Source organism: Galeopterus variegatus, unplaced genomic scaffold (assembly GCF_000696425.1).
Source record: "Galeopterus variegatus unplaced genomic scaffold, G_variegatus-3.0.2 Scaffold1599, whole genome shotgun sequence".
Classification (NCBI taxonomy): domain Eukaryota; kingdom Metazoa; phylum Chordata; class Mammalia; order Dermoptera; family Cynocephalidae; genus Galeopterus; species Galeopterus variegatus.
In genome coordinates this window covers 144,371-160,731 of record NW_007727710.1, presented here as the reverse complement: position 1 = coordinate 160,731, position 16,361 = coordinate 144,371, and the positions used below count along the sequence as shown (strand labels likewise).

The following is a 16,361-nucleotide window of genomic DNA, read 5'->3' as shown; positions in this document are numbered from 1 at the left end:
AGAGAAAAAAGACACACATCAAAGTACTCAAAATGAAAAAATACACTCCCGTGACCCTCAGTGCTCCCAGATAACCCTACAAATGGAGAATAACAATCCTTTTGTCTTCTAGATAGCACCACCTAGATCTATCCCACCACCACCTTGCTTCCATATGCACAGACTAAATCTGGGCTTTGCTGTCAACTGAGTTGGGATCTTCTCTTCAGCCAATACTTGGCTAAATACACAATTCTCCCCTCCCAAATTCTTATTACTATTAAGTCTCCACATCAGGCCATCCCTCTTCCTACTTTGCTTTTGGGTTGACAGAATGCAATTCACACCCTTTTGAAAGGCAAAAGGCCAATTTTCAAGCTGAATTTTATCTCAAAAAATATAAAAAAAAAAATCACTTGCTTCCCAGTATCACTAACCCAGGAGTCAGGAGACCTGAATTTAATCCCCATTCTGATACTCATGAGCTGGATTATCATAAGCAATCCCTCTACCTCTCTGAGCCTTAGATTCTGCCTCTGATAAATGAGCAGATTGAACTAGATCAGTGGTTTTCAACCTTCTAATTTTTCCCCATGGAACCACATCTTCAAACAAAAACTTACACAGAACCCCAATGTGTGAAAGAGCCAAAGGACTGAGTTTGGCTTGAGGAATGAGTCTTCTAGGCCTTCTCTTTGGCTCCCACAGTGGCACTAAATGCCTCCATTGAACCCTCAGGCTCTAAGGAACTTAGTTTGAAAACCACTGTGTTAGATCAGGGGTCAGCAAACTGTGGTCTGCGGGCCAAATCTGGCCTGCAGCCATATCCGTTTGTTTACGTATTGTCTATGACTGCTTTAGCACTACAAAGGGAAGTATTGAGTAGTTGTGACAGGGACCATATAGCCACAACGCCCAAAATATGTACTATCTGGCCCTGAACAGAAAAGGTTTGCTGATCTCTATACTAGATGAGCTCCAAGTTCATTCCCTGTGCTCACATGCTCTTATCTTTCTCCAAAGGCATATATGCAAAGTATAGATTTGCCATGAGAATTATCTTCAACACTTCTGAGTGTTCAAAACTCTCATGGGCAGCAGACTTCCCTGTGGTTACAGTTCTGGCTGTAGAGAGAGAAAGCCCCAAATTATGAACCACAAATATTCCAGATTTCTACTTATAAAACACAGGTCTGTTTTGTTATCAGTAGAGCCTCCATCTCTTGTGTATACCTCAAATCCTTGAAAGGCCTATCTAACATCTGTGCTGTGATATCAACTATGATATAAGTAACATTTAATAGAAATAGTGCTAGACTGAGTGTCTGGAGACCTAGGGTTTCATCCTGGCTTTGCCACCAATTTGCTGTGTGATCTTTAGCAAGTCACTGGGCCTCTCTGGATTTCAGTTCCTCTATTTGTAAAACAGGCATAACAACACCTACCCTTCACAGCAATCCAATGAATGTTTTTTTGGAAGGTAAAATGTAAAAATACAAGATTTTTCCAAGAGCACATAAAACTGATTGGTCACCTAAAAGTCTATTTGAAACAGAAGCATAGACATGGCACAATTTCTCCAAACTCCCCTGACAGTGAAGAATACCGGATACAAACAAGTGATTTTAACAACACCAGTTTCCTCAGTTATTGGAACTAAGGCACATTTTAGAAATGCTAACAATATAATTTGGCCCCCAAAGCAACATTTTCTCAGGAAAGTTGTTTACATTTAGTCCTGAGAAATTGTGATATTTAGATGAGAGCTAAAGGCAGTATGCTTCAGATTGAATCCCAGGCAAAATGTACTTCTCTCCTGGGAAAGGTAATAAGTAGTTCCTTGTATTTTCATAACATCTCCCCTTACAGAGTACATGTACTTTTGCACATGCATACAGAATCACAAACATGTGCAGTGGGTAGGAGTGGGCATTATCCTTGGTTTGTGGTGAAGTTGAAAGATACAGGCAGTTTTAAGTGACAGTGCCCAAATTGGAGCTCAGATCTCACAACAAAGTCATCTTTCTACAAAGCTACCCCCAGTGTTCCAGGAGCTGGAAGCCCGGGATAAGACTGAAAAAACTGGGTAACCAACACCATAAGTACTGGCTCTTCTCCTCCTTTAACCCCCTGGTTCTTCATTTGTGCTAGAGGGACATTCCAACTTGGAGGGTTGTCAAAGGAACAGTAAAATATATCCATACGCCACTGTGTAGAAAAGTACTAAATTTACTACCTGGAAGGTTGGCATGCCATTTGCAGTAGTGTAGAATACATTACTGACTGCTAAAAATTCAGCAGAAAGCTCTCATGAACAGCTCCCTAAGGATGTTCTATCAGCCCCAAACTGCTGTCAGCAGGAGAGTGAAAATGAACACCGCATACCAAGGAGGCTGCATCTACCCCTTGTTCTTCAAATAACTATAAGTTGTCCATGATACCCAGTACACAATGGGGGATTGAGGAAGTCGATCTGATTCAAAACCTCATGAGGAAACAGGGTGCGTTGTCCCCACTGCCTTGGGCATATCAGTGACTCCGTTTCAATGACATTCCCCAACAATCTGGTAAACCAACAACTGGAAAATGTCTGTTGATAAACCACAGGTGGTTGCTCCAGATGATTGCTCTGAAATTCATTCTTCTATATGTATATGCTGGGTATATATATTTAGATGGGAGTGGGAGGAAGAGAGTTATTAGCATCATGTATTGATTGAGTAGGGCAAAAAAAGACAAATAGTGCCATGCACAGGGCCCATTGTACAAATGAATGGTTGACGCATATTTTGGCAGCTTTATTTGGGTGTGGAAGGGAAGAAAGAGGGGAAAGTTTTATAAATGCTCACTGTACCTCTCATCTTGTGCACTTGTTGTTTCTTTCAGTATAACGGTTCTCGTCCAAGGGAGGAATGGGAAATGTGGCACCCGACTCTGATTGCAGAAGCGCTCTTCGCGATATCCAACATTTTAAGTTCATTGCGTCTCATATCCCTGTTCACAGCCAACTCCCACTTAGGGCCTCTGCAGATCTCTCTGGGGCGCATGCTGCTTGATATTCTCAAATTCCTCTTCATCTACTGCCTGGTACTGCTGGCTTTTGCCAACGGACTGAACCAGCTTTACTTTTATTATGAGACCAGAGCTATTGATGAGCCTAACAACTGCAAGGGGATCCGATGTGAGAAACAGAACAATGCCTTCTCCACGTAAGACTCCCCCCTCTCCTCTTTTGCCTCTTTTCTACCTTCTCCTTATTTGTCCTATTTTCAGCCCACAGCTTTGTCACTGCCTCTTGACAGTGCAGGCAAAGCTCACTGTGGAGGTACCCAAAGGGTCTGAGTAAAGGGAGGTCCTTCTCTCACTACAGAGGACTAGGATGAGGTGAGGGAGGAAAGAAACAGACATACACATGAGCTTCCAGGGATTCATGTAATGAGTTAGTTCTGAGCTATGTTGGTAACATTCCATATTTTTAAAATAATTTGTGGGTATGGGGTATATAATTCCTAACTCAATAAAGTGGTACGCACCAAGGAAATAAAACAGCAAAGCTATTCCTCTGAACGAGTGGCTACCAAAGCTAACTTAACTATTCTGAATCAAGCCCAAAGAACAAGGAAGGAAGCAAAAATATATTAATGCACCCCCTTTCATAGGAGTAAGCTAGTGAGGGGACGGGCTGAAGGTAGGATTAGAGTCGGCTCACCCGCTAGATAGATTTAAGGTTTCAGGTGGGCCAAGTGGAACTATGCACTGGTTAGAAATGTCTTCCATTCCCACTCAGGATACAAGAGACAGCTCATGATTCTTTGTCCATGAGTCCACTGCCTCCAGACACGTGGAGCCCCTGTACCTTTCTCTGTACTGTCAATACCTACTTCTTTGGGACCTTTAAGCCTCCAGAATTGCTTTTATTTTTTTGACAAATCAGTGTTAGGGGAAACAGACAAGAGAAAGAAAATAAGCACACATCAGGCAATTTGTTAGGATAGGAGCTATCCTGGGCTGCCCCTGGACTCAGTGTCCTATACCTTGTCCATTTCCATCCCCACTTCTGGAGAGTACAACTCATCACTGGTATTCACAACAATGACCCCAAGGTCATGCAAGATGCTTAGTCATTAAACTAAGATACAATTTTTTCTTTCAACTCTGTAAACTAAGGCAGCTCAATGAACTCAGACATTTTAGAAATGTGTTCAATAACAAAGTCCAGGAGGAAAAAAAAAGGGGTCTCTGCTTGATCCAAAGTTGCACTGATAGAAAGGGAATAAAACAATGCTATATACCCTACCCCTATATTTTGCCTCCAGCAGCGTTTCCTAAAATGGGTTGCCAAAAAACACAGTTCTGTGGCATGTTAATAGACATAAAAATGGGATCTATGATCGAATAAGTTTGGGAAATGCTGGGACAAAGTTAAAGTCACTGTAGGACTTTTCAGAATCTTTCCACCATGAATCTACAATGTAGAGAGAGGTTTGCCCAAATAATTGACTACACTCTTCTCCATTCTTATTTTTCAAACAATCTCTCCAGGATGATGTTCCAGTGAACAAAGTTTGAAAAATGTTGACTCATTCCATTGCCCATTGCAGCATGCACCCTCTCCACGAGGCCACATCCCCTGTCAATCTTCCCAGAACGCAGGACAAAATCTTGACTGGGGAAACCAGACTTATGTGCAAGGCAAAAGGGGCCAAAACGGGTTGGTAAAGAGATCACGCTATTTTAGTTAAGCCATTCAGGAGTATACAATGGCAACTTACCAGCTTGCTAGTGCCTCTTGACTAGAAACTGCTTCCTCTCCTGCATTACTCTAGAGACAGAACTCACATCAACCTGTTTTCAATATAAAGAGCAATTTTGTAGTGGCTTGAGCACCAGGAGACTGCATGTGTTCCCAGCACAGTGTTTGACAGTACCGAACACCTGAATGCAAGGTGCCTTCCAGGAAGCCAGGTCCCTGCCAATTACCCTTTCATGTGAACTCTGCTGAGGAAGTTTATGAAATGTCTCCTTGCAAGTTCGTAGTGATTATTAACACCCCTGTTGCCAGCTGACATTTTGCTCCCATCACTTACCCAGCAGGGACAATTGACACGAACAGGCACCTGTCATACTTGAAATTATGGGGTGTCAGGTATGAAGAGACATTGTCATGCTGCGGCCAAATCAGCAATAATGTTACCTCAACTTTCCCTCTATCTGTTGATTTTCTTCCTCCATGGAGGCCTGACTCAAATTTTCGTTTTCCTTTAAACCCCTCAACTAAGGCATTTATAATACTTGTTAAGATAAAACTTTTTTGTATTAATTTTTTGGTGTTATTTTAACAATGTACATATTTCACTCTATATATAAATTAAAACTACTCCTTTAAGGAAAAAAAAAAGATACACGTTACTCAGCTAGAGTGTCAGAAAGACTCAGTTTTTAGAGAAGGGGAAGTGAGCTTGTTTATACATCTGGTGGAAAGTTTGGTAGCTGCTTATTGTTTTCCTTCTCCTTCTGATTCTCCAGAGATGCCATTGCTATTCTTCCACTTAAAAAGAAAAAAAAATATATTTTTTCCTTGGGCAAACAATTTAAAGGGAACTCATTGTCCTTGCTGAAAACCACACAACAGTACTGTTGGTGATTTGAGTTCAGTATTGCATGCTGGGAGTATCTGGCCTTCATCTGCTGGCGAGAGAAGCAATTAGGAAGGCATCATCATTCCGAGGGCGCAGAACTTGTGAAAGGAAAAGGGTGGAAGTGGCAAGAAGCAAACTTGCCAGACCTGCATCTCTCTTCTAAGGTTCAGTCTTCGTCTCCAGCTGCCTCCAGAACACACCTGGCTGTTCCACAGGCCCCTCAAACACACAATGTCTACAACTAAATTTCTCACCACCATATCTTCATCCCCAACCTATTTCCCCTTTAATTCCTCATCTCATTAAAGGACACCAGCCAGAATCCTAGGAGTCGTCTGGGACTCTTACCCTTTCCCTCACAAAACACACCCAGTGTCTCACTCAGCCCTGTCAGTTCTACTTCCTGAATATCCCTTGAATCCATCTCTCTCTCTCTCTCTCTCTCTCTCTCACACACACACACACACACACACACACACACACACACACACAGAGTCTCCATTCATGCCTAAATCATCTCTCCCACGGACTACTGCAACAGCCTCTTAACTTGTTTCCCTTCCTCCAGTCTTGTCTCCCCTCCAAACAATTTCCCACCTGTCACACAGAAGTTTCTTTCTAAACACCAGCCTCATCCTGTCACCCCCTGGCTTTATCCCACCAGGTATCTGAATCTTCCCCATAAAATCCAAACTTTTTACCATAACACATGGGGCCTTGCTAATCTGGACCTTGCGTCTCCAGCCTTTCACTCCTATCCTCCATAGTCAGCATCTTGCTGTTCCCAGCTACAGGAGAGTCTTACCCCTACAGGCCTTTGCATATCACCTGCCATTCCCTCTGCTTGAAAGGCCCATCCCCACCTAGCCAGCCTGGCAAACTCTTCCCCATCCTTTCAGCTTCTGCCAGAGCATTACCTGTTCTAAAGCCTTTTCTTACCCACTGAAACCCTACTCTCAGATGCAGGCTTCTTCTGTGTTTCCCATGGCATTCCAAGCATATCTCTATTACAATATACAGCCTGTTGCATTCTAGTCATTTGTGTCTCTCCCCCACCAGACTGAGACTCCCAAAGGGGCCCAAGACATAAAGGTACTTAACATGCCTACTGAACAATTAAGTGAGTGAAAGGATGAAGTCCAGTAGTAACCCTACTTTTTTTTAGCTTTTTATTTGGAGATGATTGTAGATTTACATGCAATTGTAAGAAATAATACAGAGAAACAGTAAACCCTCCACCTAATTTTCCCCAGTGGCAACATCTTTAATAACTATAGTACAACATCTCAACCAAGAAATCAACATTGATAAACTCTAGTTACCTTTTTCAGATTTCACCAGTTTTACCTTAAGCCATTTGCGACAACATGGATGGGCCTGAGCAATCCTATCTCTAATTGTAGATGATCTACTTCTACTTCTGCCCCCCCATCCCCACCCTGGGATGACTGAAGTATCTGGCCAGCTCTGTCACCCTACTGATACACTTTGAGCTTGCTTTCAGCGAAAACCCTTGGCCTTTCTCCTACCTCTCTCATCTGGTACTTGGGCACTTGACCTGAAAGCAGAACTCTACATTGTTCTATTACATTTCATCTTGTTAGTTCCAGCCTATTGCTCCAAGCTGTTGAAATCTTTCTGAATCTTTATTCTGTCATCCAGTTTATTAGCTATCCCTCCCAATCTTGTATGCCACTGAGTCTCATCCAAAGTATTAATAAACCTGTCAGCCAGACTTGGTATATTCTGAATGGAATATTGGGCAGCCAGTAAAATGATACATATGAAGACTCTGTATATACACAAAAAAGTGTCTATACCCAAAATGTGTAATTTTTAAAAAACACAAAAATCGTATGTACTATGATTGCAACCATGTACTAGATATGCAAATGAATAACAATCTATAAAGACAATAAAAGATTGTAAAACAACAAGACTGAAGGTTTAATAATAGTAATTAAAATAACTAATATTTATTGAGTGCTAGTAATAAAGACAACAAATATTTACTGAGTGCTAGGGCCAGGCACAATCACAAATGAGCTTTACATGGATCCTTACTACCACGCTATGAGGTAGACACTATTATTGTTATCCACTTTACAGATAGGGGAGGTAGGGTACGAAGCAGTTAAGCAGGCTACCCGAGTGGCATAGATGGTAAGTGGCAGAGTCATGATTTCAATCCAGGTGTAGAAGCTCCAGTCTGTGCTTTTATCCAGGGATACAGGTATAAGAATGTTTCTGTAAGGTTATGTAAGATTTGTTATGTAAACTTGCTATAATCACAAATACATGTAAAGCTAAATAGGACAGAGCCATGTCCTAGCAGACCACTGCACTCTCCTTCCAGACTATTACCATTCATTTGCAGCTACTCCTCCTTAATCAGCAGTGATTTCTCCTGCCATCATTCAACCCATATTTTCCCATTGTATTCACACGAATACAAGCTGTGTTCCCTTCACGGCTCTTCTTTTTGTTCTGATCAAGCTTTAAAGGTTGTTATTGGTTGTCTCTAGATTTGCCCCTTAAATTCAGTTCATATTCTTCCTGCTATTGTTATCACAGGATGATGCCACTCATTTGTACTTTCCTTGGTTATGTGTTTCTCCTGTCTTTTATACATTTATTCAACAAACATTTATTCAGCAACTCCTATGCACCAGGCAATGAGAATACTGAGTAAGATAGCATCCTTATCCTCAAGAAGTTCATAGTCTAATGCAGAACTCAAGTAAACTATTAGACGAGCTGCTATTTTATTTTTTATTATACATATATGTGGGGTATGATGTTGATTTTCAATAATTGTGTAGGGGCCGGCCCCTGGCTCACTCGGGAGAGTGCGGTGCTGATAACACCAAGGCCCCGGGTTTGGATCCCATATAGGGATGGCCGGTTCGCTCACTGGCTGAGCGTGGTGCTGACAACACCAAGTCAAGGGTTAAGATCTCCTTACCGGTCATCTTTTTTAAAAAAAATAATAATAATTGTGTAGAGTGTGTGGTGGTTAGATCAGTACAGTTAGCTTATTCATCATCACAATACACAATCATTCTTTGTGTCCTCTGACCAATTCCTCATTAGCCCCTCACCCTCTCCCTCCCCTCCCCTTTTCCACCTCTAGTTTTCTAAAAGTTCAACGTATTACTGTGATTGTTATTTCTTTCTTTCTGTCTATCTCTCTTTATAGTTCATTTGCTTATTTGTAGATTCAGCTCCCAGTTATGAGTGAAAACATGCAGTATTTATCCCTCTGCGCTTTGCTTATTTCACTACAACATAAGTTTCTCCAAGCTCATCCATGTTGTTGCAAATGGTAGAATTTCATTTTTTTTATGGCTTAGTAGTATTTCATTGTGTATATATGCCACAATTTCCTTATCCATTCATCCACCAGTGGACATTTAGGTTGGTTCCATCACCTAGCTATTGTAAATAGAGCTGCGATAAACATGGGAGTGCAGGTATCCCTTCAACCTGATGTTTTCCAATCCCCTGGATATATCCCCAGGAGTGGGATTGCTGGATCATATGTAAGTTCTGTCTGTAGTTGTTTAACGAACCTCCAGGCTGTTCTCCATAATGGCTGCACTAATTTACAGTCCCACCAACAGTGCAGGAGGGTTCCTCTCTCTCCACATCCTCGCTAGCATTTGTTATTCTCTGTCTTTTTTATAATAGCCAGTCTGATTGGGATGAGGTGATATCTCAAAGTGGTTTTGATTTGCATTTCCCTGATGATTAGTGGTGTTGAACATTTTTTCATGTACCTGCTGGCCATTTGTATGTCTTCCTTTGAGAAATGTCTATTCAGCTCCTTTGCCCATTTTTTAATTGGATTATTTACTGCTATTTTTAATGCTTACCATATGCCAAGCACTGTGCTGAGTGTTTTACATGCAGTATCTTATGGGATACAGTAAGGTGGTTAAGTGTGTGGACTCCAGAGTCAAAAGAGCTGGGTAAAAATCCTACCTCTGCCACTTCATGCCTATGTGACCTCTCTGTGCCTCAGTTTCTCATCTTACAAATAGAAGAATAATAGTAGCTACTTCATAGGGTTATAATCAAATATTATAATATATGCAAAGCACTTAGCACAATGCTTGGCATATAATAAGAGCACAATAAATGTTAACAATTAGGATTTCTCCTACCAGTAACCATTTTTCAGATGAGGAAACTTGAAGTGTAAAGAGGCTACGTAACTTTCTGAAAGTCAGTTAATTAGTGGAGGAGTCTAATGTTTGCCCTTAGCCACTCCCCTCTTCTGCCTCTACAGTGTGATATGTGCCTTTATGGAATAAGGCTAGGGTGCTATGGGAGCACAAAAGAGGAGCATCTAATCCAACCTTGTAGGAAGTGAGTTAGGGCAGGCTTCTAGAGGAGGTAGGGCTTTAGCTGCGCCTCAAAGGTCAAACAAAAGTTGGACAGAAAGGAAGACAGGACAGGAGTAGAGTCCAGAGGTTGGGGGCGGGGGGGCATTGCATCCAGGGTTAGAAGCTTATCAAAGGCATAGTGAAATGAGAAATAGCAGATCCAGGGAACTGCAGAATGGGTAAGGATGAGACCAAAGGGCTAACCATGCCTTCGCTCCGTTTGGGCTATCAAAACACAGCTTGTGAAATACAAATTGATGGCACTGCTTTCTCCCAAAGAGCTTTTCTCTTCCAATTCACCCTCCAGTTCGTCTTTGCTGGTATGAATTAGGTTCAGAAGGGTAAACCCTCTCTATTCTTCTACCTCTTGAAATAGTAATTCCTCATCTCAAAGATGAGACTTTCAGCAAATGTCCAGAGGACTGTAGTTCCCATCTCTATTCTACTGTACCCCGCTTAGCTTTGCGATCTGTTTATGGATGGCTCCCCATATTAGCAAGTTCCCCCTTCACCACCTGGTGTGGATTTGTCTGCCATACATTAAATATCAAGTCTTCTTGAATATTTGTTCTTCAGTCTGTGCCCCTTCTTGAATTAGCAAGTTCCATATGTTTGTTTACTCTCTGCTAAATAAAAATGGACTGGTTGTTTTCTCTAAAATCATCTCCTTTAAAATTGAAAAGATACTCCTTTGGTATTAGGATTCTAGAGTTTGGTCGACAAGTCTTTCCATCCCTGTGATAATTTTATTATGGACCCAGCCAACAAGTAATCCTCCCCCCTAGGTGGTGGCCCTTTCCCTGTAAATTCAGCTGAGTCTAGAAGCCACAGAGCTTCCTACAGATGTCTCACCAGAATATTCTTATCCACCTCACATGCCAGTCCCCCATTTTTCCTGGGCATGCCTTTCAGCAGGTCAGCTTCTCCTGATGACCAGACCGCATTATGACATTTTTTGCACTATGTCGAGTGCATTCTCACCACCAGCCACCAAAACTGAGGAAAAATGTTTCCCGCCCCCCACCCACCCTTTCCCTCTTGTACAGTTGTATCCACAGGGTCTCGCTGACTCGAATATCACCACAGTTGAGGGCAGATTTTAAATGCCAAGACTTTTCTATGCATAAGACATAGAAGTGGGAACAAACAAACTGACCAGACTGATTTGTGTTAGGGAAGAGACCAAAATATGTGGGATCAGTCTACCTGTTGCAAATCTAGCATCCCCCTTGTTACTCAGATCAACTCGAGTTTTCTTTTTCTTTCCCTGATCTTTGTAGGGAATTAATTAACCTGCTCTTTAATTTTTTAGGCTCTTTGAAACTCTTCAGTCACTCTTCTGGTCTGTATTTGGCCTTTTAAATCTCTATGTCACCAATGTGAAAGCCAGACATGAGTTCACCGAGTTTGTGGGAGCTACCATGTTTGGGACATACAACGTCATCTCCCTGGTAGTCCTGCTGAACATGCTGATTGCCATGATGAACAACTCCTACCAGCTTATTGCCGTGAGTAGCTTTGCTTTACAAGGGTGTTTACTTTGGTTTCAGTAGGAGCCACGTTGGCATGGAGCCCATTGGAAGCTCTATGTAAGAGTCTTCTGCCCCAATTATTTTATATTAGCTTTCCCAGTTGTTAGACTGAACTATTTCTTTCCAAGGCAATTCAGTTAGAACTCTTAGTCTATCGAGTCTGGGTAATCTAGAATAGGTTGTTCTAGTTAATAAGACTTTCTGGCTATCTGTTGAAAACATTTTAAAATTTCTGAATCTATTTTCTTGCCTCAGTAAGGAAAATTCAGGGGATATGAGCACAATTTGTCTATAACATGTCACCCCACTGATCTCCAGGGTTGATTCATCTGATCTGGTTCTCTAGGCACAAGGGCCTTATCTCCCTCTTCACTGCAGATATCTCCCTTCCAAAACTAAGAATTCCGTTCACAAGAAGGACCTTCTCAGAGAGAGAAAGAGGCTATTTTTGATCAAATATATACGAGTAACTGCACTCCACTGTGAGATGTTCTTAAGTAGAGTCCACTACCAAATTTTTTGACCATCTTATCATTTGGATCAGCAGTGCTTATTACCTTAGACTAGAAATGCTGAAGGTATAGGATATGGGATCAGTTCAGGCCCTGCCCTGATTTTGACGCCAAAATAAATATCTAATCTTAGCTTATTTTCTTATAATCTGCCCATGATTTCTAGAAATGGAGTATTAGCAAAGGATTTCTGGTTATCTGAGGTTCTGTGTAGTTGGGTGTCAGTGAGTTTGGATGTTTAATTCCTGTTAAAATGCTGGATCACCCCCTATGGATCAGTCTGTTGCTGAAAGTTTTTTTCTATAGCACAGAAGGCACAGAATAAAAGGACCCAAGTCTTGTCTTCCTTACTAGATGCTCTCTCACAGATTTGGTTTGCCACTGAGAAGTCATTTAGCCTATGGAAAATAAGCTTAAGTTATTGGTTACATAAACATATATATGTATTTATGAAAATATATATACACACACGTACACACACATTGTCCACACTTTTAAAATATTATTGGTAATAGTGAATATCTATGATCCATTTCCACTAAGGGCAGAACCAAAGAGGAATGGGTGTGTGTTGCAGCAGGAGACCTTAGAGTTATCTATTTGAATGAATTTTCTAACTACAAATGGCAATGAAATATATTCTCACTGGTGGGTTTGTAGAATTTCTGTCATTGGAGAGTCTAAAAATTAGGTTATAAAATTGCCTACTAGAATGGTTTAGATCCTAGGTGCTTAGGTGGTAGAGAAGGGAGGGAAGTATAGTTTAAAAAATTAGGAGTTAAAAAACCAGGGACTGTACTACTGGTTCTGTAACTTATAACTGAGTGACCTTAGGTACTTACTTTCTCTTCTTTGGCCTCAGTTTCTTCATCCAAAAAGTGAGGGAGTTGGAATTGATGGTCTTTAATATGCTTTCCAGCTCTGATATCCTGTGGGTCTACAAATGAACAGGATAGGCTCACAAGGTCCTTTCTAGATCTGAAATTCTGCTCATCTTTTGTGTTTGAAATGAGATACAGTTCAGTTTCTCTCTCTCTCACCATTCAAACCCAACTAGACCAAGAACTCTGAAATGATCTATGCTTACTTCTACTCTGTCTCTTTAAGGGGCATGAGCAGGTATGGAATTTCAGGGGTTGATTTTTCCACCCCCTATGCCTACCATCCTATCCTTCACCCCTGTCGAAGATGGCAATATTCATGCTAAGGCATTTGGAGTTTTCTCACTGGATGTCTGGCACCTGATTGTTTCTAATGACAGTAGAAGAGGGAGGCATTGGCTGGCTGGTTAGCTCAGTTGGTTAGAGCACAGCCTTATAACACCTAGGTCACAGGTTCATATACCCATACCAGCCAGCTGCCAAAAAGAAAAAAAGAAAGAGAGAGAAAGAAAGAAAAGGGAGGTATTTTCTTGTCACCTAATGCAAGGCTGTGGTATTCCCCACTAAGCTCAGTGACATTTTCTAGGAAGGGTGGAAATGATCAACTCCAGGTCTCCTGTCACCACCTGCTGGTAGTAGGCTTTGTTTTAATGCCACCTACTACTACACTCAAAGAAAACACCTTGGCTTGCGAGGGAGCCTGGGTTAGATGGCCTGAATGGTGTCTATACCATCTTACACATCTGAAATCATGGCCAACCATTCTAAACACTACATGCTCCTTTGAAATTTCCTGGGAGTGTGCTTTTACTGTTTGGAAATAGATCCAGTAGGATACCGATATTGGACAACTTGATTCTAAGAATATCCGGGTCTGCTTACATGGTAGTTCCATTTGCAACATCTCTACTTCAGTAGTAAATGCAATTTTTAGAAGGGCCCTGATATGGGGGGAAAGGCTACAGGAAGGGAAACCACTGAAGACAAATTCTACTTCAAAAGGTATCACAGGCTGACTCAGTCTATGTAGAGACTCAGTTGTCAACGTGTCTCACTGTGAGTCTATTCAGTGTACATTCTAAGACAAGGCTCAAGAACTACAAGTAATACAAATCCTTTGAAGGGTTGAGCTCTTTCTCAATGCTCCATGCAGGATTCAGAGTTGCTGGTGATGTGAATACATGGCTCTGTAGCAATTTGTATTTCTATGCCAAAGGAGGCTCCACTTCAATAGTGTATAAAGTTATCCTCAAGATATGGTGAAGCAGGGATCCCTCCAGGCCTGTGCTCTGTGGTCCCAGCCAGCAGCAGCAGGTGAAGCTGGCCATACTGTATATCATTATTATTTGCAATTAGCTGTTACTTGCTCCTCCTTTTATCCTTATATCTCCCTCAAACTGCTTATAACCCTCTGTGACACTTTTTTCAACACAGCCACCTTGTCACTACTGTTCTTGATGTGTATGCAGAAGTTCCATCAAGCGAAGTTGCTCTTGATGCCATTTTAATCAGATTCACCCATTAAAAAAAATAAAGATTAGGTGGGAGAGACAGACTAGTTTCACAAAGCTCATTAACCTTAGGTTCTATTCCTACCCCTTACACCACCCAGGAGGAACATCTCTGTTGTCTGAGATTAGTCCTCACAAAATATGGGGCTCATGATGGTCTTCAATAAAGCCTCATTCAGCAAGCTAAAAAGAACCTTTGGTATCTTTGGCTGCTTTGGGGTGTTTGCCCTAATGCGGAGAATAGGTAAACAGCACTTACCTCACTAAGCCACAGCTGCTGGATGGCTTGGGGAGAGCCCAAATACATAGGATTGGTTGTCTGCCTCAGTGTGGCAGCATTTGGTGGCTCAGATGATGGAAGGCCTATCCCACTGCAGAAAACAGCCATGCAAATGAAGACATTCATCCAAACAAACCTAGCACCACAAAGATAGGAGGCAAGGCTGGAAAAGGGCTTTTGTATACCATCAAAGTGCCAAAGGAGGGCAGGTGGTCTCCCCACCCACCTCCAGGCATCTGGGACCAACCTCAGACTCTCAAAGCACTGACAATACAGTCTACACTTCACACGCTACATCATGATTATTAGTCCTCTAACCAGGACTGATAACCAAATGCTATGCACTGATATGGCTACCCAGTTGTTAAAATATTGAAATATTTCCATACCAGTTGGTAAATAGCTGCCACTCCAGCTGTTTCCTCTGGTACACCCCCAGATCTCCCCACAATCCAGCAAGTAAAGAGTAACATCTGGAACAGCAGGTAGTATCCGGGACCTTGTTCCAATACTATAGCCGGCATACATGCTGATTGATTGGTTTCTTAAACAGTCTGAATATCACTGTAGTAGGCAGAACCCTAAAATGCTTCCCTTAGATTTTCTGCCCTAATTTTCAGGACTGTGAATATGATGAGATATCACAGTTGTGATTATGTTACATTATATGGCCAAAGGCATTTTGCAGATGTAATCAAGGTTACTAATCAGGGAGATTATTTAGGTGGGCCTAATCTAATCACACTAGTCTTTTAAGAGGAGAGTTTTCTCTCACTGGTAGCAGAAGAGAATGTCAGAGATCTGAAGCACAAGGAAGGTCAGATGTGTCATTGCTGGCTCGAAGATGGAAGGGTCCCTGTGGTAGGAAATGCAGGCAGCCTCTAGGAGATGAGAGTGTCCCCCAGCTGACAGCCTGCAAGGAAATGAGGACCTCAATCCTGCAACCACATGGAAATGAATTCTGTAAACAACATAAATGAACTTGGAAGCAGATTCATCTCCATAGTCTCCAGATAAGAGCTCAGCCATGCTGACACCTTGATTTCAGCCTTGTGAAGGCCAGTGTGACCGGAGTGAAGTAAACAAAGGGGAGAGAAATAGGAGATGAAGTCAGAGAGGTAATGGGTGTGAGGGACAGATCATACAGGGCCTCATAGACCTACAATTATAAGGACTTTGGCTTCTACTCTGAGAATGATGAGGAGCCATGGGAGAGTTTTGAGCAGAAGAGGTACATGATCTAACTTGCATTTTAATAAGGTTGCTGTGTCTAATTGAGAATAGACTGAAGTAGGGTAGAGGCAAAGACAGAGAGATCAATTATGAGACCATTCCGTTAACCCAGACAAGAGTTGATGGTGGCTTAGACAGGGTGGTCATGATGGCAACAATGAGAAGTGGTCAGATTCTGAATATATTTCAAAGCTAGATCCAATTTGCTGATAGATCACATGTGGGGTGTGAGAAAAAGAGAGAAGTCAAGGATGACACCTTTTTTTTTTTTTTCCTTTTTTTTGTCTTTTTTCGTGACCGGCAATGGATCGCAACCCTCTGTTGCGCCCGTACCGGACCGGGACCGGCAACGGAATCGCAACCCTCGGTGTTGCTCCCGCACCTTGCTCAGCCAGTGAGCGGCCGG

At 41.9% G+C, this 16,361-nt stretch overlaps 1 protein-coding gene across 1 annotated transcript in view; it reads left to right on the top strand.

Annotated features, from left to right (window-relative positions):
- Positions 1 to 16,361, top strand: part of TRPC5 (transient receptor potential cation channel, subfamily C, member 5) — a 120,000-nt gene that overhangs the window by 72,062 nt on the left and 31,577 nt on the right. The window contains exons 6-7 of the mRNA XM_008577920.1: positions 2,866 to 3,188; positions 11,319 to 11,514. Coding sequence (XP_008576142.1) covers positions 2,866 to 3,188; positions 11,319 to 11,514 — 519 coding nt within the window. The remainder of the gene's footprint in view (positions 1 to 2,865; positions 3,189 to 11,318; positions 11,515 to 16,361) is intronic.